Here is a 27629-nt window from a genome sequence, read left to right on the forward strand (position 1 = left end):
ACTCACAGAACTCTGGATCATGGCATGTCTCATGGCCTCCATCTATGGTGTCGATGTCAGTCTCATGTTGCATGTTGACAGCCTCATAGAAGCAGCTACAACATTTTCCATCTAGATAGAACTGCCAAAGGGGGTGGAGTTGCAATCGACTGTAGAGATAGCCTGCAGAGCTCTATCATACTAGCAGCTACAACATTTTCCGTCTAGATAGAACTGCCAAAGGGGGTGGAGTTGCAATCGACTGTAGAGATAGCCTGCAGAGCTCTATCATACTATCCAGGTCTGTGCCCAAACAGTTTGAGCTTCTACTTCTAAAAATCCACCTTTCCAGAAATAAGTCTCTCACTGTTGCCGCTTGCTACAGACCCCCCTCAGCCCCCAGCTGTGCCCTGAAAACCATATGTAAATTGATTGCCCCCCATTTATCCTCAGAGTTCGTACTGCTTGGTGACCTAAATTGGGATATGCTTAACACTCCGGCCATCCTACAATCCAAACTAGATGCCCTCAATCTCACACAAATTATCAACGAACCTACCAGGTACAACCCTAAATCCGTAAACATGGGCAACCTCATAGATATCATCCTGACTAACTTACCCTCTAAATACACCTCCGCTGTCTTCAACCAGGATCTCAGCGATCACTGCCTTATTGCCTGCGTCCGTAACGGGTCCGCGGTCAAACGACCACCCTGTCACGAATGTCGGTGGAATGCGGTAGGCCAGAGTCAAGCGCAGGACACAGAATGAGATGAAGAACCACTTTACTGAGTAGTAAAGAATTACAAGCAAAACCCTCCAAACAACAAAGGAGGAGCAAAACCCGCTCACAAAATGACACTCGTACAATCCAATAAACACGCACACCAAACAGTAGACGTGAACAGGTTAAATAGGAAGACAATCTAACATAATAGGGAACAGGTGTGCAACAACAGACAACAATCAAGTGAACATAGAAACATATAACATAGAGCGGCAGCAGCTAGTACTCCGGTGACGACGAACGCCGAAGCCTGCCCGAGCCAGAAGGAAGGGCAGTCTCGGCAGAATCCCTGACACACCCCTCATCACAGTCAAACGCTCCCTAAAACACTTTAGCGAGCAGGCCTTCCTAATTGACCTGGCCCAGGTATCTTGGATGGATATCGATCTGATTCCGTCAGTAGAGGATGCCTGGTTGTTCTTAAAAAAGTAATTTCCTCTCAATCTTAAATAAACAAGCCCCATTCAAAAAATACAGAACTAAGAACAGATATAGCCCCTGGTTCTCCTCATACTTGACTGGCCTTGACCAGCACAAAAACATCCTGTGGCGTACTGCATTAGCATCAAATAGCCCCCGCGATATGCAACTTTTCAGGGAAGTTAGGAACCATATACACAAGCAGTTAGGAAAGCAAAGGCTAGCTTTTTCAAACAGAAATTTGCATCCTGTAGCACTAACTCCAAAACGTTTTGGGACACTGTAAAGTCCATGGAGAATAAGAGCACTTCCTCCCAGCTGCCCACTGCACTGAGGCTAGGAAACACTATCACCACCGATAAATCTACAATAATCGAGAATTTCAACAAGCATTTTGTTACGGCTGGCCATGCTTTCCACCTGGCTACCACTACCCCGGCCACCAGCTCTGCACCCTCCGCTGCAACTTGCCCATGCCCCCCCCACTTCTCCTTCACACAAATTCAGATAGCTGATGTTCTGAAAGAGCTGCAAAATCTGGACCCCTACAAATCATCTGGGCTAGCCAATCTGGACCCTTTCTTTCTAAAACTAGCTGCCGAAATTGTCGCAACCCCTATTACTAGCCTGTTCAACCTCTCTTTCCTAACGTCTGAGATCCCCAGAGATTGGAAAGCTGCCGTGGTCATCCCCCTCTTCAAAGGGGGTGACACTCTAGATCCAAACTGTTACAGACCTATATCCATCCTGCCCTGCCTTTCGAAAGCACCTTACCGATCACTGCACCTGTACACAGCCCATCTGAAATTAGCCCACCCAACTACCTCATCCCCATATTGTTATTTATTTAGCTAATTTGCACCCCAGTATCTCTATTTGCACATCATCTCTTGCACATCTATCATTCCAGTGTTAATACTAATTGTAATTATTTTGCACTATGGCCTATTTATTGCCTTAACTCCATAACTTGCTACATTTGCACACACTGTATATATTTTTTCTGTTGTATTTTTGACTTTATGTTTTGTTTTACCCCATATGTAACTCTGTGTTGTTGTTTTTATCGCACTGCTTTGCTTTATCTTGGCCAGGTCGCTGTTGTAAATGAGAACTTGTTCTCAACTGGCTTACCTGGTTAAATAAAGGTGAAATAAAAATATATTCTGGAACACTTGGCTTCTGTCGTGACCTGGTATAGGTAACATCTTTCCCCTTATGTCACTTGCAGTACTTTTTGGATAGTTTCGAGAATCTCGACACTTTGGCACCGGACGAGAATGCCAGTGAGTAAAAAGTTTTTTCCGACTGGCTCCACTGCAACCTGTCTGGAACTTCAGTGCGTCTCTGTTGCTTGGTTGTTGCCATGCGACACATGCGACAGCTACTGCTGTAAAATATAGCCTATTTGGCTGCAGAAGATGGAAAACGAAGGAAAAGTGAAAACAGAGATTATTACTTTGTTAATTGTGCATTTAGTGCAACATGGAACACAGCTCTGCAGTTTTGTGTCAAGATTGTAAAAATCAGTGCGCCGCCCGGGAATCGAACCCGGGTCGAAAGAATGGGAATCTTCCATGATACCACTACACCAGCGGCGCAGATGAATATAGAATCAATTTCTGTTTATATGAAGAAGCTATAAATTTGTTTAGACATTATATATATATATGTATGATAGCATATGAATAATATTCTGGTCACTAAAGCGTCATCGATAATTGTAAAAATGTATAATAATTGTAAAAAGTCAACATTTAGAGTCGAGCGTTTGGAAGATTTTCACTTCCGGTTCATGAAAAGGGCAACAAACACTATCCGAACATTGTTACAAGCTACCCATGAACTTTTACCACAAAAGTCAAATCAGTTTTCCAAAAGTAACATACACTAGTACCTTGACGATAACTAAGATTATTACCAAGTAATTAGCTACAGGTTTCAGGCGGATCCGGTTGTCCAGGTTTGTCATAACATCATTGTAAACACAATATTATGGTAGCTAGCTAGCTAGATAATGCTAATTCCACATTGCTAGCTAGCATTTTTTTCTGTAGCTTGCTAGCTATCTAACAACATTCTGTATTATGACATTCAGATATGTTTTGTTTTCGTTAGTAGCTAATGTTCATTGCACAGTTAAATGAATTCGTCAAATTGGTATAGTATCAGGACAAATGGTTGTTGCCATAGCTTAACACACAGGGTAACGGTTTGGTCTGGATACATCATGGCTGTTGTGTTGTGCTTGCTATTCTGTCATTTTTCTACACTACGAACAGACTATAGAGCCTGCAGTCATGTCTGAAGAAGTGATCATCATGGAGTGGGCAGCGGCTGGTGCATCAGAAGAGGGATGTCAAGCCCAACTCATTACAGGTGTGGTACTCAGGCTACAGTAGCCGAATTCAGTCAGAGTTTCATATTGTGTTTGAAATGTACTTCTGTGTCAGGACTGTTTGTCATGTACTGCTGTTTCTCACTGGATCTGTGTTGTCACAGTGTTTCCTGACAGCCTGGTCCAGAATGTATTGGTGAACACCGTGGTACAAGGCCAAGAGGAGGATCATCCACTACTAGATGACAATGGCAATGACCTCTGTGAGTGACAACGGTTCTGTGTACTCTGACTATCTTGAATTCCAAGGCCGTCAATGGTCTTTGCATGCATCTTTCAAATCATAGTTGCTTAGATCTACAGTTAGTAAGTGTAAGGCCTTGTTATGTCCAGTTTAGTTTACCACATGATTGTGTCATCTTAGTTAGGCATATCACTTTGTATTTTTATTTTTACAGATTGTGAGGAGTGTCATGCCTCCGACAAAGACCAGTGTGATATCCAAGGTGGTCTGTCCTTCATGCTGGACTCTCCCACTCCAATGGGCTTACCCCAGAGGGCCCTCCTCACCTTACCCCACGGGCTGGTGGTGGGCAGGTCCAGTATCCCCGGGGCAGGCCTGGGGGTTCTAAACCAAGGGGCAGTTGTGGCCCCAGGAATGCACTTTGGCCCCTGTGAGGGGGAGGTGACTACCAGGGACAGCGCAGTAACAAGTGACTACTCCTGGGAGGTGAGTACTGACGAATGCAACACTGTACTGTAGTTTGTGTAAAACATATCCCATGTCGTTCTGGACCATTGTCTCTATGTGAGCATGGTCAGCTGACATTATTTATATGTGTTGTTCTTATTAAATCGCTCATCTATTTTCAGGTCTGGAACAGTAAGGGTGAATCTGAGTACATTGATTCTGCAAGAGACACTCATTCCAACTGGATGAGGTAACGTGTGTTGTAGAACATACCTTCAATTATTTTACACTGTGTCTGTCTGTCTGTCTGTCTGTCATGGAGTGCTTAGTCACATTGTGCTCTCTCTTCATCTCTCTCTCAGGTATGTGAACTGTGCTCGTAGTGTAGAGGAGGGTAATCTCATAGCACTCCAGTACAGGGGGATTGTTTTCTTCCACTGCTGCCGCTCCATCCTCCCAGGAGATGAGCTCTTGTTTTGGCCTGGGGGCAGATTCATCGACAGGTTTAGGGACCCCTCTGACCAAATCTGGCTCCGAAAGAGCACCCCTTCAGGTACTCATTCCCAGTCTCCTTTTACAACCTTGCTCTGGCACTGGGCGTCTAGAAGGCTTCTGTGAGGTGTATAAGGGATAATAATAGGGAATATTACATTTCTCTAAAAAGTTTAAAGAACGTCCCTTTAGTTTAATTAGACTCTGTCTTCTTCTTTTCTCTGCAGCAGATTTGTCGTCTCAGGTTTTCCTTTGTAGTCAGTGCCAGCTTTCTTTCACCACCGAGACCTACTTCCAAAGACATAAAGAGCAAATACACCCCCTGGACCTATCACCTGCGTCTGCACTGAGTGAGCTTGACAATCACCTTTCTAACGGTAACATGGACCCAGACCCTATGTCGTCCTCTCTCGGTGAGTTGGGCTACCGGTGCCCTCAGCGTCCTAAGAGCTTTAAACAGAAGGGCCACGTCCAGAGAAACATGCAAGCTGTCAACTCCGTCAGACCCTACTGCTGCCCCCAGTGCAGGAAGTGTTTCGCTCAGGTGTACGTCCTGGCGAGGCACCAGCTACGAGTTCACGGAACGAAGAAGAAGCGTGGAGTAGTAGAGGTCAGAGGGGAGAGTTCGCTCCCGCCTCCTTCTGACAGTGCCTGGGAACCCAAACCTCCGTCCATTGATCCACCTACAGAGACCCAGACAGGGAGAGCTCCCTTACAGAGACTGAGTAACCTCAGGGTAAAGTCCATCAGGAACTCTAAAGCCAAAACTAACACACTGAAACAAAGAGAAACTATTATCAAGAAGAGGTCCCATTCAGATGCTCCGGACATGGAGGAGGAGAGAGATGCTGTAGGAGAGGCCCAGTACAGATGCACTGATTGTCAGAGAACCTACGGCAACCCAGAGTCCCTTAAAGCCCATCAGTGCATCCCGGTCGTGGTGGGGCCGCAGCCGTACTCTTGCACTATGTGCGGGGTTACCTTCAAACGGTACACCACCCTGAAGAAGCACAAGCTCAACAAGCACCCGAAGGAAAAGATGCTTTATTGCTGCACCCACTGTGGAAGGTTCTTCAGTCAGGCTGCCGGTCTACAGCGTCACCTGGAGGCTGAAGTATGTAAGAACATCCAGCTGAGCTCTAAAGCTGTCCCCTGCTCCTACTGCCAGTTCTCCTTTACCGAGGAGAGGTTCCTCCGGAAGCACGTTAAGAGACACCACCCTGATGAGTATGTCTCTCAGGCCTCAGGCCTGGGCTCAGGGCTCATTCAGCCAGAGCAGAAGGCCGGAGAAGCAGGAGAGGTCCACCTGTGCTTGCAGTGTGGAAAGAGCTACGAGTACATTCAAAGCTTCAAAGCTCACAGGTGTTTCCAGTCAGTCACAGCCAAACTGCACTTGTGCAATGACTGTGGGAAAGGTTTCTCTTGTTTCTACAGCCTTAAGCAGCATCAGCGGATTCACACGGGAGAGAAGCCATACCGCTGCCATTACTGTGAGAAGTGTTTTAGCCACTCTGGACATCTCAATGTGCACATGAGGATACACACAGGGGAGAAATCTTTCCTTTGTACTGAGTGTGGAGAGAGTTTCCGTCAGTCTGGGGATCTGAAGCGCCATGAGAGAAAACACACTGGGGTGAAACCATGTACCTGTCCTGAATGTGGGAAAAGCTTCAGTCGACCTCAGAGTCTGAAAGCTCACCTAATGCTGCACAACGGAGAGAGACAGTACAAGTGTGATCAGTGTGGGAAAAGTTTTTCACGAAATTATCACCTGACGAGACACCATGAAAAGACACACTCATAATTTGGTTGCACCACACACTATTGACTATTGGGTTTCTTTGAAAACACTTGGTTAAGTTTATATATACCCATTGCAACATTCACAGCTGAGAATACCACTTCATGTAAAATAATGTGATTTTTGTTTCTACTTTGGTTTTCAAAGAAAAGGACAATGTGTTATAGGCACTACAAGTCTTCCACCATGACCACCCTGCTTCCCTACAAGCTATGGGTATTGATCATGATCTGGCCTCAATTAGAAAAGGGGACCATCTTAAACAGCTAAACCAAAGGGAACATTTTGGGATTTACAAACTACAGGCCACTAAGTACCCTGGTTTAACATTTACATTTACATTTACGTCATTTAGCAGACGCTCTTATCCAGAGCGACTTACAAATAGGTCGGGATTGAAGATGAATGAATATATGGATTTATTACCTTTCCTGTAGGGTCGTGAGAGGTCCCTTTGCTGTCATCTAGGGGACATTTTGTTCAGCTATGTTTAGACTGTTGTGGTGCATGTTTGCTGTGTTCTAGTGTACTATAAAATAGATGGCGCTCCTATTCTTAACACTTTGCCCAGTCATATTCAAGGTTAGAACTACCTTTCTAGGGGTTCTGATGCTCCTAGCCTTGAGATGCATTTTTTTATAACATATCTACAGTATTTCACTTTTGAATGTGTATAGTATTGTTTACTAGGTGTTGTCCAATGAATTATGTAACCACTCCCTCTTCAAATCAGGGTTGATTGGAAAAAGCTGTTCAAAAGAGGACATTGTATTATCGTATCTTTGTACTCCCTGGCGAAGGCCATGCAGCCAAAACGCGTCAGTCATTCATCTTTGTTTGCAGTGAACAATACAAATAAAGGCTTTTTAATTGATATGAAGAGCCTTGGTCCTCCTTTCTTTATGATGAAAAATTGTGTTAATATTTGGTGTTTTTTATTCATAATATATTATTATTCATAATATGCCATTTCCAATTTGGAATAGAATAGATATTTATTGTCCCTGGAGTACAATTCAGTTTGTGATCTGGAGATAATGGAAGAAGTTATACAAATAAACAAAAATGACTGACTTCAGTATCACAGTTCACCATTTATTGCACAAAACATAATGCAAAGCATGTGCCCTGTCCAAGCCTAAAATCTGATGAAAATACTCAAAACATGCCCATGAGATAGAGTATGTTCATGTGATAACCCCCCAGGTCTAGCCTCTCTGAAATTAATTCCTCCTTTCATCAACACTTTCTTTGCATGGCTTTTCTTACCAGCTTTAATCCCTCACATATGGTGTTTACCATGTTATAAACATAAAATATAACTCAAATATTTCAGTTTTATCTATTCAAACACACTGGTATGAGAGTTGACACAGTTCTCTCCAAACGTTGTGTGAAGAAGCAGGTGAATACTACCTGGCAGTGATTCCATGTGCTACACAGTCAGGGGAACGGGGAGGAATGTTTCATCACCATTAAAGTCCATGGTTGTGTTCACAATGGCAAGTCCAGTTATTAGACAAGTCCAGATAGGCCTAGTCCCTCCCTGTTTCAGTCCATTTTCTTCTGTTTGGTTCCTAATGAACATGACCCAGTTGTGTTTCCCAACACCTTTCCATCACCAGTTCTTGTGTATGCCATTCAGTCAGTGTTGAACACATCTTTGATAACATTCACAAAAAAATTAAAATTGAAAATCAGATTTCAATCATGTCATGTCCCTTTTGTGGCACAGCAGATATGGAGGATTTCTCTCCTTTTTACAAGGAGTTATGTTATGTAAGTTGAGTTACAGAAATAAGAAAGGGGTTATTACTGAAGGTTTAGTATGTTCTTACTGAATCCCATCAGTAGCATTACTGGGTAGTGGAGTTGACTGACAATACACAGACTTTATGGCTGTGGCAGCAGTTGACTAACAATACACAGACTTTATGGCTGTGGCAGCAGTTGACTAACAATACACAGACTTTATGGCTGTGGCAGCAGTTGACTATCAATACACAGACTTTATGGCTGTGGCAGCAGTTGACTGTTTGAAGTGCCAAACCCCTGCAAAGGTTGGATTGTTGATGTAATTGTAGAAGGAGATAGCCCATCTCTTCTTGTCCCTTTCATTCCAGTGAAGCACCAAACGTTCAATCCAGCTATATCTTCTCCAGTGTCGACGTTTGACAATTTACACATCCTCCTCAGTCACATAAGTTATCATATGCACCAACTGTTGACTCCATTAGTTCATCCTATATATGTTAAATGTTATACATTAATAAAAATATATACAAACTCAAACTTTTGTTTTATAAACCACATACAGTATTACAACTGTACAATGACAATCCAGAAAATGAAACGTCGCAAAACAAAATAGGCAAATAAAAGAAAGAAAATGAATTTGTTTTGGCAATTGAAATCAAAAGCCTGGTCTTCTAATTCACCCAAACACACTATTGGTGATCAAATTGTCAAATACTGAACACTGGGAATGAAAAATTCGGAACAGCAACGGTTAGAGCTCCACAGAAGTTCTTGTCAGTATTTTTGAATGTTAAGAAAAAGGTTGATTAAACTGTCAAACTAGTAGCCATAGCCAATATTTCCACCTGGGAAATCTTAACAAAACAAAACATGATTGAAAGGGTTGTTAGATAAAGAGATTATATGCAGCAATACAAAGCCTGAGGGTACCTGTATTCGACCGCAAACCAGGCTAAAGTTTGAGACAATAAATATCCTGGGTCCACTGCAAGTACAATAACACTATCCTCATATTCACTTCTTGAAGTTCTTGAAGAGACTCTCTTAGGAAACAAGGCTTTTATAAAGGTTCAGATTTCAGCTCCTCAACAATGCATTCCAGATCTGCTACCTGCAAACAAACACATACTCATTATGGTTGTGTATTATGATGATAGACTACTAGAAACTTTACTTGTTACCAAAATACATTCAATCAAGTTTCTCATACACAAAGTTGTCTGCAACTGCTTTGCCAACGTTCTGCGTAACCAATGGTCTCCCTGATGGCTGCACATGATGACTTTTATAATATAACAGTAATATATGCCATTTAACAGACACTTTCATCCAAAGCGACTTACAGTCATGCATGCATATATTTTTCGTATTGGTGACCCCAGCGGGAATCGAACCCAGGAACCCCACATACAACCATCAGTCTCCACTATTACCTGTTCATGGAGCTGTCCTGACTCCTCCCTCACTGATGCCTCGGCCCCGTCCTGTACACAGCGCTGAGTCTCCTTCTTCAGGTACTCAATCTCCCTGGAGAGGAGCCATCACAGAGACACCAGTCACACCACTATAAACCACTTCTCTTTCCACTGTAATGAATAAGCTCTGAGGAAGGCCTTGGGGCTGAAACATTGGAGACATTGGCGCAGACTGAACAATGTACAATGTATTGACCTCTTATGTACAACATTACCACACTCTCAATGCAGTGCGTGTGCGTGTGTGTGTGCGTGTCCCGGCCTTACTTCTGCTGGTACTCCTTGATGAGGCGCTTGGCCTTGCTGTACTTGCGCTCCAGAGCCTGGTACTGGACCTGGGTCTCCTTCAGGTGCTCGTCCACAGCCTGACACAGACTCTGGGCCTCCATCCAGTAGCCCTCCAGCTTCTCCATGCGCTCCTTGTTCTCCCGCAGGGTCTGCTCCAGCTGGGTCTTGTCCACACGCCAGCGCTGCTTGTCCTGCTCTGCATGGTTCAGCTGGGAGTGTGGAGAAGCACATGGGGGATGAAAACCGTAAAGGCCACTGTATATCAACTGGCCATATTGTACAATTAAACATTAGGACATAATAAGAATGACATAATATAACAACCTTTCTTTTCAGCTGTTGGATCTCTGCCTGTGTTACAGCATGCTTTATGTGAAGCTGCGGAGAGAGAGCGAGCGAGAGAGAGATAGACAGAGAGAAAGAGAGAGAGAGAGAGAGAGAGAGAGAGAGACAGAGAGAGACAGAGAGAGAGAGAGAGAGAGAGAGAGACAGAGGGAGAGAGAGGGGGAGAGTAAGCAGTTGAAGTCGGAAGTTTACATACACTTAAGTTGGAGTCATTAAAACTCGTTTTTCAACCACTCCACAAATTTCTTGTTAACAAACTATAGTTTTGGCAAGTCGGTTAGGACATCTACTTTGTGCATGACACAAGTAATTTTTCCAACAATTGTTTACAGACAGATTATTTCACTTATAATTCACTGCATCATAATTCCAGTGGGTCAGAAGTTTACATACACTAAGTTGACTGTGCCTTTAAACAGCTTGGAAAATTCCAGAAAATGTGTCATGGCTTTAGAAGCTTCTGATAGGCTAATTGACATCATTTGAGTCAATTGGAGGTGTACCTGTGGATGTATTTCAAGGCCTACCTTTAAACTCAGTGCCTCTTTGCTTGACATCATAGGAAAATATAAAAAAAATCAGCCAAGACCACAGAAAAAAAATTGTAGACCTCCACAAGTCTGGTTCATCCTTGAGAGCAATTTTCAAATGCCTGAAGGTACCACGTTCATCTGTACAAACAATAGTACGCAAGTATAAACACCATGGGACCACGTAGCCGTCATACCGCTCAGGAAGGAGACGCGTTCTGTCTCCTAGAGATGAACGTACTTTGGTGCGAAAAGTGCAAATCAATCCCAGAACAACAGCAAAGGACTTTGTGAAGATGCTTGAGGAAACAGGTACAAAAGTATCTACATCCACAGTAAAACGAGTCCTATATCGACATAACCTGAAAGGCCGCTCAGCAAGAAAGAAGCCACTGCTCCAAAACCGCCATAAAAAAGCCAGACTACGGTTTGCAACTGCACATGGGTACAAAGATCGTACTTTTTGGAGAAATGTCCTCTGGTCTGATGAAACAAAAATAGAACTGTTTGGCCATAATGACCATCGTTATGTTTGGAGGAAAAAGGGGGTTGCTTGCAAGCTGAAGAACATTATCCCAACCGTGAAGCACAGGGGTGGCAGCATCATGCTGTGGGGGTGCTTTGCTGCAGGAGGGACTGGTGCACTTCACAAAATAGATGGCATCATGAGGAAGGAAAATTATGTGGATATATTGAAGCAACATCTCAAGACATCAGTCAGGAAGTTAAAGCTTGGTCGCTAATGAGTCTTCCAAATGGACAATGACCCCAGGCATACTTCCAAAGTTGTGGCAAAATGGCTTAAGGACAACAAAATCAAGGTATTGGAGTGGCCATCATAAAGCCCTGACCTCAATCCTATAGAACATTTGTGGGCAGAACTGAAAAAGCGTGTGCGAGCAAGGAGGCCTACAAACCTGACTCAGTTACACCAGCTCTGTCAGGAGGAATGGGCCAAAATTCACCCAATTTATTGTGGGATGCTTGTGGAAGGCTACCCGAAACATTTGACCCAAGTTAAACAATTTAAAGGCAATGCTACCAAATACTAATTGAGTGTATGTAAACTTCTGACCCACTGGGAATGTGATGAAAGAAATAAAAGCTGAAATAAATAATTATCTCTACTATTATTCTGACATTTCACATTCTTAAAATAAAGTGGTGATCCTAACTGACCTAAGACAGGGAATTTGTACTCGGATTAAATGTCAGGAATTGTGAAAAACTGAGTTTAAATGTATTTGGCTAAGGTGTATGTAAACTTCCGACTTCAACTGTATATCAGGAATAGAGTGTAGTAGTGTACTATATCAGGAATAGAGTGTAGTAGTGTACTATATCAGGAATAGAGTGTAGTAGTGTACTATATCAGGAATAGAGTGTAGTAGTGTACTATATCAGGAATAGAGTGTAGTAGTGTAGTATATCAGGAATAGAGTGTAGTAGTGTACTATATCAGGAATTTGTCTTTAACTTTGTCTCCTCTCACTTCCTGGTTCTTATGGGCTAGCTTCTCAGGGTCCGTCTCCAGGTGAGAGATGTCCTCGTTCTCAGCCAGGTCAAACACCTCGATGGCAGAGGGATGTGTGGGGCTGACCTCTTCCTCCTCATCCTCCTCCTCGTCAGTACCATATTCACCACCCTGGGGGAAGAGCGGACAAGTGAGCCTGAAGTCTCTATTGGGTCTGGGGTTTTCCACAATGCCTCCAGGTCTTAATTGAGAGGGCCAAAGTGTCTGCATCCTTGAATAGGTTCAATATAGTTCCATCCATCCATTCATCCATCCGTCCATCATCCATCCATCCATCCATCCCACAGCATTTTTATAATTGCCTGTGACTGCTGCCTCTACAAGAGCTTCATGGTTATTATAATGGTTGGTTCTCTATTGATACTGAGACTGGCCACTAGATGGCATATAACACCAGTGAAGCAGGTCCCTAGATAGGGGGTGAGAACACACCAGAACTAAACCTCAGCATTTATGCTATCATTCTGCATGTCATCGTAATAAGATGGAGAATTTAAGAATGTCCTGCATCCTCATAGGATTTTGATTGGATAGAGGTCAAAACATCCTCCTTGTGATAGGTGATGACATTTACATTTGAGTCATTTAGCAGACGCTCTTATCCAGAGCGACTTCCAGTTAGTGCAGTCATCTTAAGATAGCTAGGTGGGACAACACATCACAAGCGTATCAAGTACATTTTCCCTCAAATAAGTATTCATCAGCAAAGTCAGAGCTAGTAGGAAGATACAAGTGCCTTTTTGAGGGGGGCATCGGGGGCGCCGTGATAATTATTTAAGATACTCTTCAAAGAGGTAGGGTTTCAGATGTTTTCGGAAGATGGACAGGGACTCCGCTGTCCTGACTTTAGGTGGAAGCTGGTTCCACCATTGGGGTGCCAGGACAGAGAAGAGCTTGGACTGTGCTGATGACCTGAACCAATTGTGGGTTGGATGTCCTATAAAATCTCTACCCCCAACAACCCAGAGAGGAAGTGGCCAAAACATAATAAACAGATTAAAAAAGGAGTCCTAGGGGGACTCTCTGAACTGACCTGTTGGGATGTGTCCCAAATGGCATCCTACTGTCTATATAGTCTATATAGTGCACTACCTTTGACCAGAGCCCTGAGGAAGAATAGTGTATTTTGGGAAGCAGACTTGTGTTTATACTGTCTGCAGGCTACACTGAACAGTAACAGCGTACCTATGGACACACGCCCATTCAGCTCACTCAATACAGCCACCGGGTCCATTCTGACAAAGATGCGATTGGCACACATATCTTAATCCTAAAGCTGAGGGGGAAAGAGAACACACAAAGGCAAAGATTGACCTAAAAAGCTTAATAGTCATTTGAACAATTCAAATAGTGGCCAGGTTTCTGTTTCTGTCTCTAAACCATCAGTGTTCAGGGTCATGTTCCTTAGGGCACACAGTAGCAAATCCTTTTGTAACATAAAGCAAACATCTGTATTCTTATTGGACAAGTCTTTCTGTCCATCTGTACTGTACCTCTTGGTTGTCCATTCACTGGCTGTAGATTGGTTGTAGACCTACCTATGCTGGTTGTAGACTGAATATAGACTAGTTGTAGACTGATTGTTGACTGATTGTAGATTGGTTGGAGACCTACCTCTTGGTCCTCCATGTACTGGCTGTAGCGTTGTTCCATCAGCTCTCTCTGCCAGCGCTCCTGTTCCAGGGTCTGTTGGATCAGCTGGGCCACCTCACTCTGCTCGCCCGGCTTCTCTCGACCAATCAGAAACCTGCATACAATTACACAGCTTTTGAAAACGGCTTCCTATGTGGACTGCAATAAGAGGAACCTATATGATATGGTCCCTTAGCAAGAGGTTAAATAATCAGAATTATATAGCCTCTTTCAACATTTAGATTATTTTGACTCAATATACAGTATGCTCCGAGAGAGACATGTTTTTCAGTGTAATACCTTCCTCAGCTATGTAAGAGGAATCTGAGTAGTTCAGAATGACTACCCATAGTCAGTCAGTTATCAAGACGACCACAACAGCCTTACAATTCCCTCCGCTAACTATCAGCTAATTAAATGCTAACCAACACAGTTCCCATCCTCATCCATCCATCCATTCTCCCTGGCTGATATTTTTATGAATAGGACTGACCGACTGACCGCCTGCCTCAGCATTTCCTTCCCGTCTACCCTGTTCTATAATTCATGAGCAATCTCTGAAGAGGGCCCTGATCTTCGACAAGTCACACAACACTAACAATTATACACGCACACACGCACACGCACACACACACGCAAACACATGCAAACACAGACACACCACACACCAAACGCTAACAATTACCCGCATAGCTCCACTGACCACTAGTTCCTGAATTATGAATGAATGAGCCTATAGGATGACAAAGGAGTGTTGGGGATTGGGGAACAGGCAGATGACTCTGGTGCCCCATTCAGTCATCCACAAATAGATTGGCATTTCAGAATGATAATTGTGTTGATGCCTGCTGTGAGGATGATGGTGATGTTTTTATGCTCTTCTATGGTCCAAATGTAGAGTTTGAGCTTTGTCTGTGGTTCTGCTGTGGTTCTGCTGTGGTTCTGTTGCTATATCTCTGAAAGGAAGTGGTGGCTCTTCATCCTACTATCATCATGGCCCTATTTGGCTTCTGATGACTACTCTGCATGACCTGATCTACACAGTGTGTGGTCATTTTGCCAGTCTCGCTAGAATCTAAAGCTGCTGCAAACTAAGAAGAACATGTCTACAGAAAACCTTAATGGTGTCTGGCATCACGCTATACTACAAAGACAATAGAGTAGAGATCAGACTTGATGGGTCCAACTTCATACAGGGCCAAGCAATTTAACTGTATTCAAGTGTTTGAGAGCGACATCCATCAAAGCAACTCTATTCTCTCTCAGTAGCTAATTGTTTTAAAATTGTTTTAAAAGCAGCAGTAGTTGGACTCTGGTCAACGGTAGTGCACTATAAAGGGAATAAGGTGCCATTTGGGATGCATCCCCAAAAACGAATCCTCACTTGACGGTGCCTGTGGTGTTCCTGAGGACAGAAGCAGCGAAGGTCTGGGTTACCCCCACCAGACTGGTCCCATCCACTTCCACTATCAGGTCATTCACCTGGATCCTGGATGGAGAAACACAAAGCAGCACAACAACCTCAGTCAGGACTCTTAGAACATGCTTACTTTTTCACTCATTTTTCATTCAACTTTTATTTATACAGGTTTGTCTCATTGAGATAGAAATCTATTTTGCAAGCGAGACCTGCTCACACAAGGAACCATATCAAATCAGCAAGCTAGACCAAGATGTTAATACTACTACTAGACACACAAGTCTGGCTCATCTCACATGCTTGATTGCTTCTTAGATTATTAAATCATCATTAATCATTAAATCCAAGCACTAGCATTTCACCCAATGGTTTAGACATCACTCTTCTACTCCCTGGCTGACAATAGAGAGAAATATGGTGGCTCCCATTGCCCTGGAGGAAATGATGTTCATTGAACTATCTCTTAAACCAGGGTTTCCCAACCCTCCCTAAATTGGCACACCTGATTCAATTAGTCAACTGGGTGGGAGGGGGACTGATAAGCAACCTCAGTTGCTGGACGAGATGGGAAGGGGTGAGGTTGGACAGATGAAGATGCAGGAGGAGGGGGGTTAGGCGGTGTGGAAAGGGGTGGGAAACATGGTTTCCGGGTGGGGAGGGAGGGAGGATGCAGGCGGGTGGATGGAAGTGGGGACTGAGGGTTGGGGGGGACGGGGGTTGGGGGATGGAGGGGGACTGAGGGGGTGGGTGGGGAGGGGGACTGAGGGGGTTGGGGAATGGGTTGGGGAGGGGGACTGAGGGGGTTGAGGGGAATGGGTTGGGGAGGGGGGACTGAGGGGGTTGGGGGAATGGGTTGGGGAGGGGGACTGAGGGGGTTGAGGGAATGGGTTGGGGAGGGGGACAAGGGGGTTGGGGGGAATGTGTTGGGGGAGGGGGCATGAGGTGGTTGGTGGAATGGGTTGGGGAGGGGGACAAGGGGGGGAATGGGTTGGGGAGGGATGGGGAGGGGGACTGAGGGTTGGGGGAATGGGTTGGGGGAGGGGGGACAAGGGGGTTGGGGGAATGGGTTGGGGAGGGGGACTGAAGGGGGTTGGGGGAATGGGTTGGGGAGGGGACTGAGGGGGTTGGGGGAATGGTTGGGGAGAGGGTTGGGGAATTGGGGAGGGAGGAGGGTTGGCGAACGTTGGGGAGGGGAGGCGGACTGAGGAGGTTGGGGGATTGGGTTGCGGATGGGGACTGAGGGTGGGAATGGGGATGGGGACTGAGGGGTTGAGGGAATGGGTTGGGGAGGGGGACTGAGGGGTTGGGGGAATGGGTTGGGGAGGTGGACTGAGGGGTTGAGGGAATGGGTTGGGGAGGGGGACTGAGGGGGTTGGGGGAATGTGTTGGGGAGGGGGACTGAGGTGGTTGGGGGAATGGGTTGGGGAGGGGGACAAGGGGTTGGGGGAATGGGTTGGGGAGGGGACTGAGGGGGTTGGGGGAATGGGTTGGGGAGGGGGACTGAGGGGGTTGAGGGAATGGGTTGGGGAGGAGAGGGGGTTGGGGGAATGGGTTGGGGAGGGGGGGACAAGGGGGGTTGGGGGAATGGGTTGGGGAGGGGGACTGAGGGGGTTGGGGGAACGGGTTGGGGAGGGGGTTGGGGGGAATGGGTTGGGGGAGGAGGGAGGGGGACTGAGGGGTTGGGGGAATGGGTTGGGGAGGGGAGGGGGACTGAGGGGGTTGGGGGAATGGGTTGGGGAGGGGGACTGAGGGGGTTGGGGGAATGTGTTGGGGAGGGGGAAACTTTTTTTTGTGACGTACCTGCCGTCCCTGTGCGCTGCTCCTTTATCGGTGACCGTCTTGACAAAGATGCCCAGTTTCTCCAGGCCCATGTCTGCCCCCGCCCCCATCCCAATGATACTGATACCCAGTCCATCACCATCTGAGGACACAGTGGATAGAGGAGAAATGCAGTCCCAACTGTGAGAAGTAAATAAAATCATAGTCATCCTAATCCATAATGAAAATGAAATGCTCTTTTGTTTCATAATAGCTTTTCAATTTAATGTTTTCCTGTGACAGCCCTTTTACCCTATGTTAACTTCCTGTATTGCATTTCTGTATTGTCTAACTAAATCCCAGATTGCCACATTAAGGTTATGGGGGTAACTGAATCCCAGATTGCCACATTAAGGTTATGGGGGTAACTGAATCCCAGAATGCCACATAAAGGTTATGGGGGTAACTGAATCCCAGATTAAGGTTATGGGGGTAACTGGGCTGAGGTGTACCTTTCTCCAGTGTGACGGGGAACAGATCGAGCCTCTCCACCCTCTTCTCCAGCTCGTACTCGGCAGATGCAGCCATGGGGTCCACGTCCTCGTTCCGACGGTCATAGTCCTCATTGGGGTAGGTGGCAAACACCTGAGAGATGGACCAATCACAATTGAGTTTATTACAAAACAGTTTATTCAGACTGATTTTACTTCGGCTGGGTATCTGATTGATTGACTGATTGACTGATTGAGCAGTAGTTGCAGGTTTATAATTCATGATGTTTCTATCCATGTTGGAAGAGGCCTTAGTTCCATGATGTTCAGATAGGGTTGGTGGAGGTGGGACAGTTAAAGAGGTGACGATATAGTGTTGCCTTTAGTGCATTACACTGACAGGTCAATCAACTCAAAACATTTATACACTGCTCAAAAAAATAAAGGGAATATTTAAACAACACAATGTAACTCCAAGTCAATCACACTTCTGTGAAATCAAACTGTCCACTTAGGAAGCAACACTGACAACAAAACATTGACAATACATTTCACATGCTGTTGTGCAAATGGAATAGACAACAGGTGGAAATTATAGGCAATTAGCAAGACACACCCAATAAAGGACTGGTTTTGCAGGTGGTGACCACAGACCACTTCTCAGTTCCTATGCTTCCTGGCTGATGTTTTGGTCACTTTTGAATGCTGGCGGTGCTTTCACTCTAGTGGTAGCATGAGACGGAGTCTACAACCCACACAATTGGCTCAGGTAGTGCAGCTCATCCAGGATGGCACATCAATGCGAGCTGTGGCAAGAAGGTTTGCTGTGTCTGTCAGCGTAGTGTCCAGAGCATGGAGGCGCTACCAGGAGACAGGCCAGTACATCAGGAGACGTGGAGGAGGCCGTAGGAGGGCAAAAACCCAGCAGCAGGACTGCTACCTCCGCCTTTGTGCAAGGAGGAGCAGGAGGAGCACTGTCAGAGCCCTGCAAAATGACCTCCAGCAGGCCACAAATGTGCATGTGTCTGCTCAAACGGTCAGAAACAGACTACATGAGGGTGGTATGAGGGGCCCGACGTCCACAGGTGGGGGTTGTGCTTACAGCCCAACACCGTGCAGGACGTTTGGCATTTGCCAGAGAACACCAAGATTGGCAAATTCGCCACTGGCGCCCTGTGCTCTTCACAGATGAAAGAAGGTTCACACTGAGCACATGTGACAGACGTGACAGAGTCTGGTGACGCCGTGGAGAACGTTCTGCTGCCTGCAACATCCTCCAGCATGACCGGTTTGGCGGTAGGTCAGTCATGGTGTGGGGAGGCATTTCTTTGGGGGGCCGCACAGCCCTCCATGTGCTTGCCAGAGGTAGGTAGCCTGACTGCCATTAGGTACCGAGATGAGATCCTCAGACCCCTTGTGAGACCATATGCTGGTGCGGTTGGCCCTGGGTTCCTCCTAATGGAAGACAATGCTAGACCTCATGTGGCTGGAGTGTGTCAGCAGTTCCTGCAAGAGGAAGGCATTGATGCTATGGACTGGCCCGCCCGTTCCCCAGACCTGAATCCAATTGAGCACATATGGGACATCATGTCTCGCTCCATCCACCAACGCCACGTTGCACCACAGACTGTCCAGGAGTTGGCGGATGCTTTAGTCCAGGTCTGGGAGGAGATCCCTCAGGAGACCATCCGCCACCTCATCAGGAGCATGCCCAGGCATTGTAGGGAGGTCATACAGGCACATGGAGGCCACACACACTACTGAGCCTCATTTTGACTTGTTTTAAGGACATTACATCAAAGTTGGATCAGCCTGTAGTGTGATTTTCCACTTTAATTTTGAGGGTGACTCCAAATCCAAACCTCCATGGGTTGATAAATTTGATTTCTATTGATAATTTTTTGTGTGATTTTGTTGTCAGCACATTCAACTATGTAAAGAAAAAAGTATTTAACAAGATTATTTCATTCATTCAGATCTAGGAAGTGTTATTTTAGTGTTCCCTTTATTTTTTTGAGCAGTGTATAAACAATTTCCATCACCAAATTTCCCTGTCAGAGCATGCTTTTTACTACCAAAGTGCAATTAATTATATTCCGGTAACAGAACTCAAATCAACCCCAGTATAAAACCAAGCATCTCTCACTGAATAGATAGTGGCCCAATTCAGAGCAGAAATTCCCACATTGGCCCAGCTCCAACAGCATGGTTGAATCCCAAATGACACCCTATTCCCTACATAGTGTCCTACCCTATTCCCTACATAGTGCACTACTTTAGACCACAGTCCTATGGGTGGTGCACTTTATAGGGAATAAGATGCACTTTATAGGGAATAAGTTGCAATTTGGGACGTAGCCCATGACAGTTTACATAAGCATCTTCAGCATGCTAATGCTGGCTTGGCCCAAGCAGCTGCAACACACATAAGGAGGGATGGAGCTGCCAACAAGGTTGAACTGTAAAAGCCTACCCTCCTCTCTGGTCTTCCAGGGAGGGTTAATATCCCTCTTCCTCCACGTTAAACTGTCTTTATGTTAATATCCCTCTTCCTCTTTGTTAAACTGTTTTTATGTTAATATCCCTCTTCCTCCATGTTAAACTGTCTTTATGTTAATATCCCTCTTCCTCCATGTTAAACTGTCTTTACGTTAATATCGCTCTTCCTCTATGTTAAACTGTCTTTATGTTGATATCCTTCCTCCTCCATTTTAAACTGTCTTTATGTTAATATCCCTCTGTATTTTTGTTAAACTATCTTCATGTTAATATCCTCTGTATTTTTTAACTGTCTTTATGTTAATATCCCTCTTCCTCATTGTAAATCTGTCTTCATGTTAATATCCCTATTCCTCTTTGTTAAACTGTATTTATGTTAATATCCCTCTTCCTCCATTTTAAACTGTCCTCATGTTAATATCCCTCTTCCTCCATGTTAAACTGTCTTTATGTTAATATCCCTCTTCCTCCCATCTAAGCTGTCTTTATGTTAATATCCCTCTTCCACAATGTTAAACTGACTTTATGTTAATATCCCTCTTCCTCCATGTAAACTGTCTTTATGTTAACATCCCTCTTCCTCCCATCTAAACTGACTTTATGTTAATATCCCTCTTCCTCCATGTTAAACTATCTTTATGTTAACATCCCTCTTCCTCCATGTTAAACTGTGTTTATGTTAATATACCTCTTCCTCTTTGTTAAACTGTCTTTATGTTAATATCCCTCGATCCTTCTTGTTAAGCTGTCTTTATGTAAATATCCCTATCCCTCTTTGTTAAACTGTCTTTATGTTAAATCCATCTTCCTCCACGTTAAACTGTTGTTATGTTAATATCCCTCTTACTCCACGTTAAACTGTCTTTATGTTAATATCTCTCTGCCTTTGTGTTAAACTGTCTTTATGTTAATATCCCTCTTCCTCTTTGTTAAACTGTCTTTATGTAAATATCCCTCTTCCTCCATTTAAAACGTTCTTTATATGAACATTCCTCTTCCTCCATTTTAAACTGTATTTATGTTAATATCCCTCTTCTTCTTTGTTAAACTGTCTTTATGTTAATATCCCTCTTCCTCCACTTTAAACTGTCTTTATGTTACTATTCCTCTTCCTCCATGTTAAACTGTCTTTATGTTAACTTCCCTCTTCCTCCATGTTAAACAGTTTTTATGTTAATATCATGCTTCCTCTTTGTTAAACTGTCTTAATGTTAATATCCCTCTTCCTCCACGTTAAACTGTCTTTATGTTAATATCCCTCTTCCTCCATGTTAAACTGTCTTTCTGTTAATATCCCTCTTCCTCCATGTTAAACTGTCTTTATGTTAATATCGCTCTGCCTTTTTGTTAAACTGTCTTTAAGTTAATATCCCTTCTTCCTCTTAGTTAAACTGTCACGGTTTCGGCCGAGGCGGCCCCTCCTCCTTGTTCGGGCAGGTTTCGGCGGTCGTCGTCTCCGGAGTACTAGCTGCCACCGTTCTATGTTTCTTGTTTGATTGGTTTTGTCTGTTTGTCACACCTGTTTTGTGTTATGTCTCATTAAGCACCCTATTTAGTTCCTTGTTGTTAGTTTAGGTGTTGTGTGTAATTGTTCCTTGTCGTGTTGCTGCGCTACCTGTTTTGGTGCGCTATTTTGTAGCTTACCTCCTTGTTTGTTTTAAGGAGAAGATTATGCACATGTTTAGTGCGCCCGTTTGTTTACGCCTGTGCGCGCTTTTCTCGCCTCCGGGCTGTGTTTGGATTATATTTGGTGTGATCTACTAAAGTCTTTGTTGGACTTAACTTCTGCGTCCTGCGCCTGATTCCACACCACACCTACCTACAGCAACTCTTGACAGAATTACACACCATCGAATGGAATCAGCAGGAGCACCCACCGACATCATGGAGGAGCGTCTCCGAGGTCAAGATGATCGGATTAATCAGATCGGGCACGCTTTGGACCGGGTGATGAACATTCTCCATCGTTGGGAGACCAGCGATGTACCCACACCTCCACCTACCGCACCATCACCTTCGGTCAACCCGCCCGTCCAACAACCGGAACCCAGTGGGATTCGGCTCTCGCTCCCGAGGGTGTACGACGGCACCGCTGCCGGGTGTCAGGGGTTCCTGTTACAGGTGGAGCTCTACCTTGCCACCATACACCCGGCGCCCTCGGGATACGAGAGCGTTTCCGCCCTCATCTCCTGTCTCACCGGCAAGGCGTTGGAGTGGGCCAACGCCGAATGGAGGGGAATAGACGCCGCCACAGTCACCTATGCAGAGTTCTCCCGCCGCTTCCGTGCGGTCTTCGACCATCCACCAGAAGGGAAGGCGGCGGGGGAGCGTCTATTCTACCTCCGACAGGGGATGAGGAGCGCTCAAGAGTTTGCGCTGGAGTTCCGGACTCTAGCGGCAGATGCAGGGTGGAATGAGCGGGCCCTCATAGACCACTTTAGATGCAGCCTTCGGGAGGACGTCCGCAGAGAGTTAGCGTGCAGGGATACTACACTAACATTTGACCAGTTGGTGGACATGGCCATTCGGCTGGACACCCTGCTCGCGACCCGCGGACATCCCAGGTGGGGGCCGCCCATTCCACCCTCCAGCGCCTCCGAGCCGAGCGCGATGGAGCTCGGAGTTGCTGGCGCTAGAGGGAGGAGTAGAAGGAGCCCGAGGGGGGCAGTCTCCTGCACCAACTGTGGCCGCGGAGGGCACACCGCGGCTAGGTGCTGGGGAGGGTCCCCTGGTGAGGGAGATGGCAGGTCACACATTGGGGAGTCCTCCCAGGTGAGTAGGCGCCCTACTTACCCAGAGCTTTCTGTCGTACACTTAACATTACCTGTTTGTTTCCCACAGGTTGCACCTCGTTCCCAGCATAAGGCGCTAGTCGATTCAGGCGCAGCTGGGAATTTTGTAGATCGTAAATTCTGTGTTGAGTTAGGGATTCCCCTCCTTCCGGTCGATAAGCCTTTCCCTGTACATGCCCTAGATAGTCGTCCGTTAGGATCTGGGTTGATTAGGGAGGTCACGGCGCCACTTAGGATGATGACGCAGGAGGGTCATGAGGAGACGATTCAACTCTATCTGATCGACTCTCCTGCGTATCCGGTGGTACTGGGGCTTCCCTGGTTGATTACCCATGATCCTACGATTTCGTGGCGAGAGAAGGCTCTTAAAGGGTGGTCTGCTCAGTGTGAGGGGCTATGTCTGGGTGTTTCCGTAGGGGCGACCTCGGTGGAGAGTCCGAACCAGATGCCAGCACTGCACATTCCGCCTGAGTATGAGGATTTGGCACTCGTGTTTAGTAAAACAAGAGCGGCACGGTTGCCGCCTCATAGACAGGGGGATTGTGCGATAGACCTCCAGGCAGGAGCTGCGCTCCCGCGGAGCCATGTGTATCCTTTGTCACAGGAGGAGAAAAGGGCAATGGAGACATACATTGCCGAGTCTCTGAGACAGGGATACATACGGTCCTCCACTTCTCCCGCGTCCTCGAGCTTCTTTTTTGTGAAGAAAAAGGATGGAGGTTTGCGTCCGTGTATTGATTACCGCGGTCTCAATCAGGTGACTGTGAAATATAGTTATCCACTCCCGCTGATTGCGACCATGACGGAGTCCTTACACGGGCACGGTTCTTCACAAAATTGGACCTCAGGAGCGCATATAACTTGGTGCGCATTAGGGAGAGCGATGAGTGGAAGACAGCATTTAGTACTACCCTCCGGCCATTACGAGTATCTCGTCATGCCATATGGTTTAATGAATGCTCCATCAGTCTTCCAATCTTTTGTAGATGAGATTTTCCGGGACATGCAGGCGCAGGGAGTAGTGGTGTACATAGATGATATTCTTGTGTACAGTTCTACTCGGGCCGAGCATGTAGCCCTGGTGCGCAGGGTATTGAGGAGACTGTTGGAGCATGACCTGTATGTCAAAGCCGGAAATGTCTGTTCTTCCAGGGAGTCAGTCTCCTTTTTGGGTTACCAGTTGTCTGCGTCAGGGGTGAGAATGGAGGTTGACCGGGTGTCTGCCGTGCGTAATTGGCAAACCCCAACTACGGTTAAAGAGGTGCAGCGGTTCTTGGGTTTTGCGAATTACTACCGGAGGTTTATCCGGGGGTTTTGGACAGGTGGCAGCTCCCATAACGTCTCTTCTGAAGGGGGGTCCGGTGCGCTTGCGGTGGTCGGCTGAGGCGGACAGGGCTTTGGGAGACTGAAGGACCTGTTTACCTCGGCTCCAGTGCTGGCGCACCCGGATCCCACTTTACCCTTCCAAGTAGAGGTAGACGCGTCTGAGGCCGGTATCGGGGCAGTTCTTTCCACAACGTCCGGCACACCACCTAAGCTCCGCCCCTGTGCTTTTATTCTAAGAAGCTCAGTCCGGCGGAGCGGAATTATGACGTAGGGGACAGGGAGCTGTTGGCCGTAGTACAGGCCCTAAAGGTGTGGAGGCATTGGCTTGAGGGGGCTCAACACCCTTTCCTCATTCTGACCGACCACCGTAACCTGGAATACATTCGGGCAGCTAGGAGACTGAATCCTCGCCAGGCTCGATGGACTATGTTTCTCGCCCGGTTTGTGTTCAAGATCACTTACATCCCTGGGTCCCAGAACGGGAAGGCAGATGCCCTGTCTCGACGGTATGACACGGAGGAGAGGTGCGTGGGAGCCCATTCCCATACTACCGGAGTCTTGTCTGGTGGCACCGGTGGTGTGGGAGGTCGATGCGGAGATCGAGCGGGCATTACGCACCCGACCCTAGCCCTCCACAGTGTCCGGTGGGTCGGACGTACGTCCCGCTCGAGGTCCGGGATCGGCTGATTTATTGGGCTCACACGTCACCCTCCTCTGGACATCCAGGTATTGGCCGGACAGTGCACTGCCTTAGTACAAAATACTGGTGGCCAACGTTAGCCAGGGATGTGAGGGTTTATGTCTCCTCCTGCTCAGTGTGTGCCCAGTGTAAGGCGCCCAGACACTTGCCCAGGGGTAAATTACAACCCCTGCCCGTTCCACAACGACCCTGGTCTCACCTCTCGGTGGATTTTGTTACCGACCTTCCCTCCTCACAAGGGGAATACCACCATCCTGGTCGTTGTGGATCGGTTCTCGAAGGCCTGTCGTCTCCTTCCCATGCCGGGTCTTCCTACTGCCCTACAGACCGCTGAGGCTCTATTTACTCACGTCTTCCGGCATTACGGGTACCCGAGGATATAGTGTCCGATCGAGGCCCCCAGTTTACCTCCAGAGTCTGGAGAGCCTTTATGGAACGGTTGGGGGTCTCGGTGAGCCTTACCTCGGTTACCACCCGGAGAGTAATGGGCAGGTCGAACGAGTCAACCAGGATGTGGGTAGGTTTCTGAGGTCATATTGTCAGGGCCGGCCGGAGGAGTGGGCGAGATATGTGCCCTGGGCCGAGATGGCACAGAACTCTCTCCGCCACTCCTCCACTAGACTAACCCCTTTCCAGTGTGTGTTAGGGTACCAGCCGGTTCTGGCACCTTGGCATGAGAGCCAGATCGAGGCCCCTGCTGTGGATGAGTGGGTGCGGCAATCGGAGGAGACGTGGAACGCTGCACACGTCCATCTGCAGCGAGCCATCCGTCGACAGAAGACGAGCGCCGACCTACACCGCAGTGAGGGGCCAGTGTACGCACCTGGAGATCGAGTCTGGCTCTCAACCAGAAACCTGCCCCTCCGCCTGCCCTGCCGGAAGCTGGGTCGGCGGTTTGTGGGTCCTTTTAAAGTCCTGAGGAGATTGAACGAGGTGTGTTACAGGTTACAACTGCCCATTGATTACAAGAATATTAACCCCTCGTTCCATGTGTCTCTCCTCAGGCCGGTGGTAGCTGGTCCACTCCAGGATTTTGAGATAGAGGAGACTCCTCCGCCCCCGTTGGACATCGAAGGGGGCTCCGGCGTACACTGTTCGGACCATCCTGGATTCGAGACGCCGGATGGGGGGTCTCCAATATCTCGTGGAGTGGGAGGGGTACGGTCCGGAGGAGCGGTGCTGGGTGCCGAGGAGGGACATTCTGGATCCGTCCCTGCTGACCGAATTCCATCGTGGTCATCCTACGCGCCCTGCTCCGCGTCCTCCTGGTCGTTCCCGAGGCCGGGGCGGCGCACGGCTGGAGCCGCGCGTCAAGGGGGGTACTGTCACGGTTTCGCCGAGGCGGCCCCTCCTCCTTGTTCGGGCAGGTTTCGGCGGTCGTCGTCTCCGGAGTACTAGCTGCCACCGTTCTATGTTTCTTGTTTGATTGGTTTTGTCTGTTTGTCACACCTGTTTTGTGTTATGTCTCATTAAGCACCCTATTTAGTTCCTTGTTGTTAGTTTAGGTGTTGTGTGTAATTGTTCCTTGTCGTGTTGCTGCGCTACCTGTTTTGGTGCGCTATTTTGTAGCTTACCTCCTTGTTTGTTTTAAGGAGAAGATTACGCACATGTTTAGTGCGCCCGTTTGTTTACGCCTGTGCGCGCTTTTCTCGCCTCCGGGCTGTGTTTGGATTATATTTGGTGTGATCTACTAAAGTCTTTGTTGGACTTAACTTCTGCGTCCTGCGCCTGATTCCACACCACACCTACCTACAGCAACTCTTGACATAAACTGTCTTTATGTAAATATCCCTCTTCCTCCATTTAACACTTTCTTTATATGAACATCCCTCTTCCTCCATTTTAAACTGTATTTATGTTGATATCCCTCTTGCTCCATTTTAAACAGTCTTTATGTTAATATCCCTCTTTCTCCATGTTAACTTGTCTTTATGTTAATATCGCTCTGCCTTTTTGTTAAACTGTCTTTACGTTATTATCCCTCTTCCTCTTAGTTAAACTGTCTTTATGTTAATATCCTTCCTCTTCCATGTTAAACTGTCTTTATGTTAATATCCCTCTTCCTCCACATTAAACTGTCTTTATGTTAATATCCCCCTTCCTCCATTTTAAACTGTCTTTATGTTGATATCCCTCTTCCTTCATGTTAAACTGTCTTTATGTTAATATTCCTCTTCCTCTTTGTTAAACTGTCTTAATGTAAATATCTCTTTTCCTATTTGTTAAACTGTCGTTATGTTAATATCCCTCTTCTTCCACGTTAAACTGTCTTTATGTTAATATGCCTCTTCCTCCATTTTAACTGTATTTATGTTAATATCCCTCTGCCTTTTGGTTAAACTGTCTTTATGTAAATATCCCTCTTCCTCTTTATTAAACTGTCTTTATGTAAATATCCCTCTTCCTCCATTTAAAACTTTCTTTATATGAACATCCCTCTTCCTCTATTTAAAACTGTATTTATATGAACATCCCTCTTCCTCCATTTTAAACTGTCTTTATGTTGATATCCCTCTTCCTCCATGTTAAACTGTCTTTATGTTAATATCCCTCTGTCTTTTTGTTAAACTG

The 27629-nt window shown here is 46.3% G+C and overlaps 2 protein-coding genes and 1 non-coding gene across 4 annotated transcripts in view; 1 reads left to right on the top strand and 2 right to left on the bottom strand.

Annotated features, from left to right (window-relative positions):
* Positions 1-2718: 2718 nt before the first annotated feature.
* On the bottom strand, positions 2719-2789 carry trnag-ccc. Its single transcript has one exon. It is a non-coding gene; the product is annotated as a tRNA-Gly (tRNA).
* Positions 2790-2991: 202 nt separating this feature from the next.
* On the top strand, positions 2992-7384 carry LOC121577816 (histone-lysine N-methyltransferase PRDM9-like). Of its 2 annotated transcripts, none has more exons than XM_041891732.2 (7): positions 2992-3151; positions 3471-3567; positions 3691-3789; positions 3985-4256; positions 4400-4467; positions 4580-4770; positions 4937-7384. In XM_041891732.2, the coding sequence occupies exons 2-7, from the start codon at positions 3489-3491 to the stop codon at positions 6511-6513; spliced, it is 2286 nt and encodes a 761-aa protein (XP_041747666.2). In that variant the 5' UTR covers positions 2992-3151; positions 3471-3488; the 3' UTR covers positions 6514-7384. The 2 variants fall into 2 exon arrangements, with proteins under 2 accessions (XP_041747666.2, XP_041747675.2); XM_041891741.2 differs by having other exon boundaries at positions 4940-7384.
* A 207-nt stretch (positions 7385-7591) lies between these two features.
* The window catches only part of LOC121577803 (neurabin-2-like), a 70002-nt gene continuing 49964 nt past the window's right edge, over positions 7592-27629 (bottom strand). The window contains exons 3-11 of the mRNA XM_041891718.2: positions 17763-17895; positions 17293-17413; positions 15457-15561; positions 14055-14187; positions 12399-12551; positions 10356-10409; positions 10011-10240; positions 9702-9795; positions 7592-9379 (exon numbers count right to left, since the gene is read on the bottom strand). Of these exons, the coding sequence (XP_041747652.1) occupies positions 9329-9379; positions 9702-9795; positions 10011-10240; positions 10356-10409; positions 12399-12551; positions 14055-14187; positions 15457-15561; positions 17293-17413; positions 17763-17895 (1074 nt within the window). The 3' untranslated portion in view covers positions 7592-9328. The remainder of the gene's footprint in view (positions 9380-9701; positions 9796-10010; positions 10241-10355; positions 10410-12398; positions 12552-14054; positions 14188-15456; positions 15562-17292; positions 17414-17762; positions 17896-27629) is intronic.

Source organism: Coregonus clupeaformis, chromosome 1 (genome assembly GCF_020615455.1).
Source record: "Coregonus clupeaformis isolate EN_2021a chromosome 1, ASM2061545v1, whole genome shotgun sequence".
NCBI classification, from domain to species: Eukaryota; Metazoa; Chordata; class Actinopteri; order Salmoniformes; family Salmonidae; genus Coregonus; species Coregonus clupeaformis.

Coding starts and splice junctions, on each gene's coding strand:
- LOC121577816 (XM_041891732.2), top strand. CDS start 3,489: ATGTCTGAAGAAGTGATCATCATGGAGTGGGCAGCGGCTGGTGCATCA. Junction 3,790..3,984: donor TGACAATGGCAATGACCTCT/GTGAGTGACAAC, acceptor TTATTTTTACAG/ATTGTGAGGAGTGTCATGCC. Junction 4,468..4,579: donor ACTCATTCCAACTGGATGAG/GTAACGTGTGTT, acceptor TCTCTCTCTCAG/GTATGTGAACTGTGCTCGTA.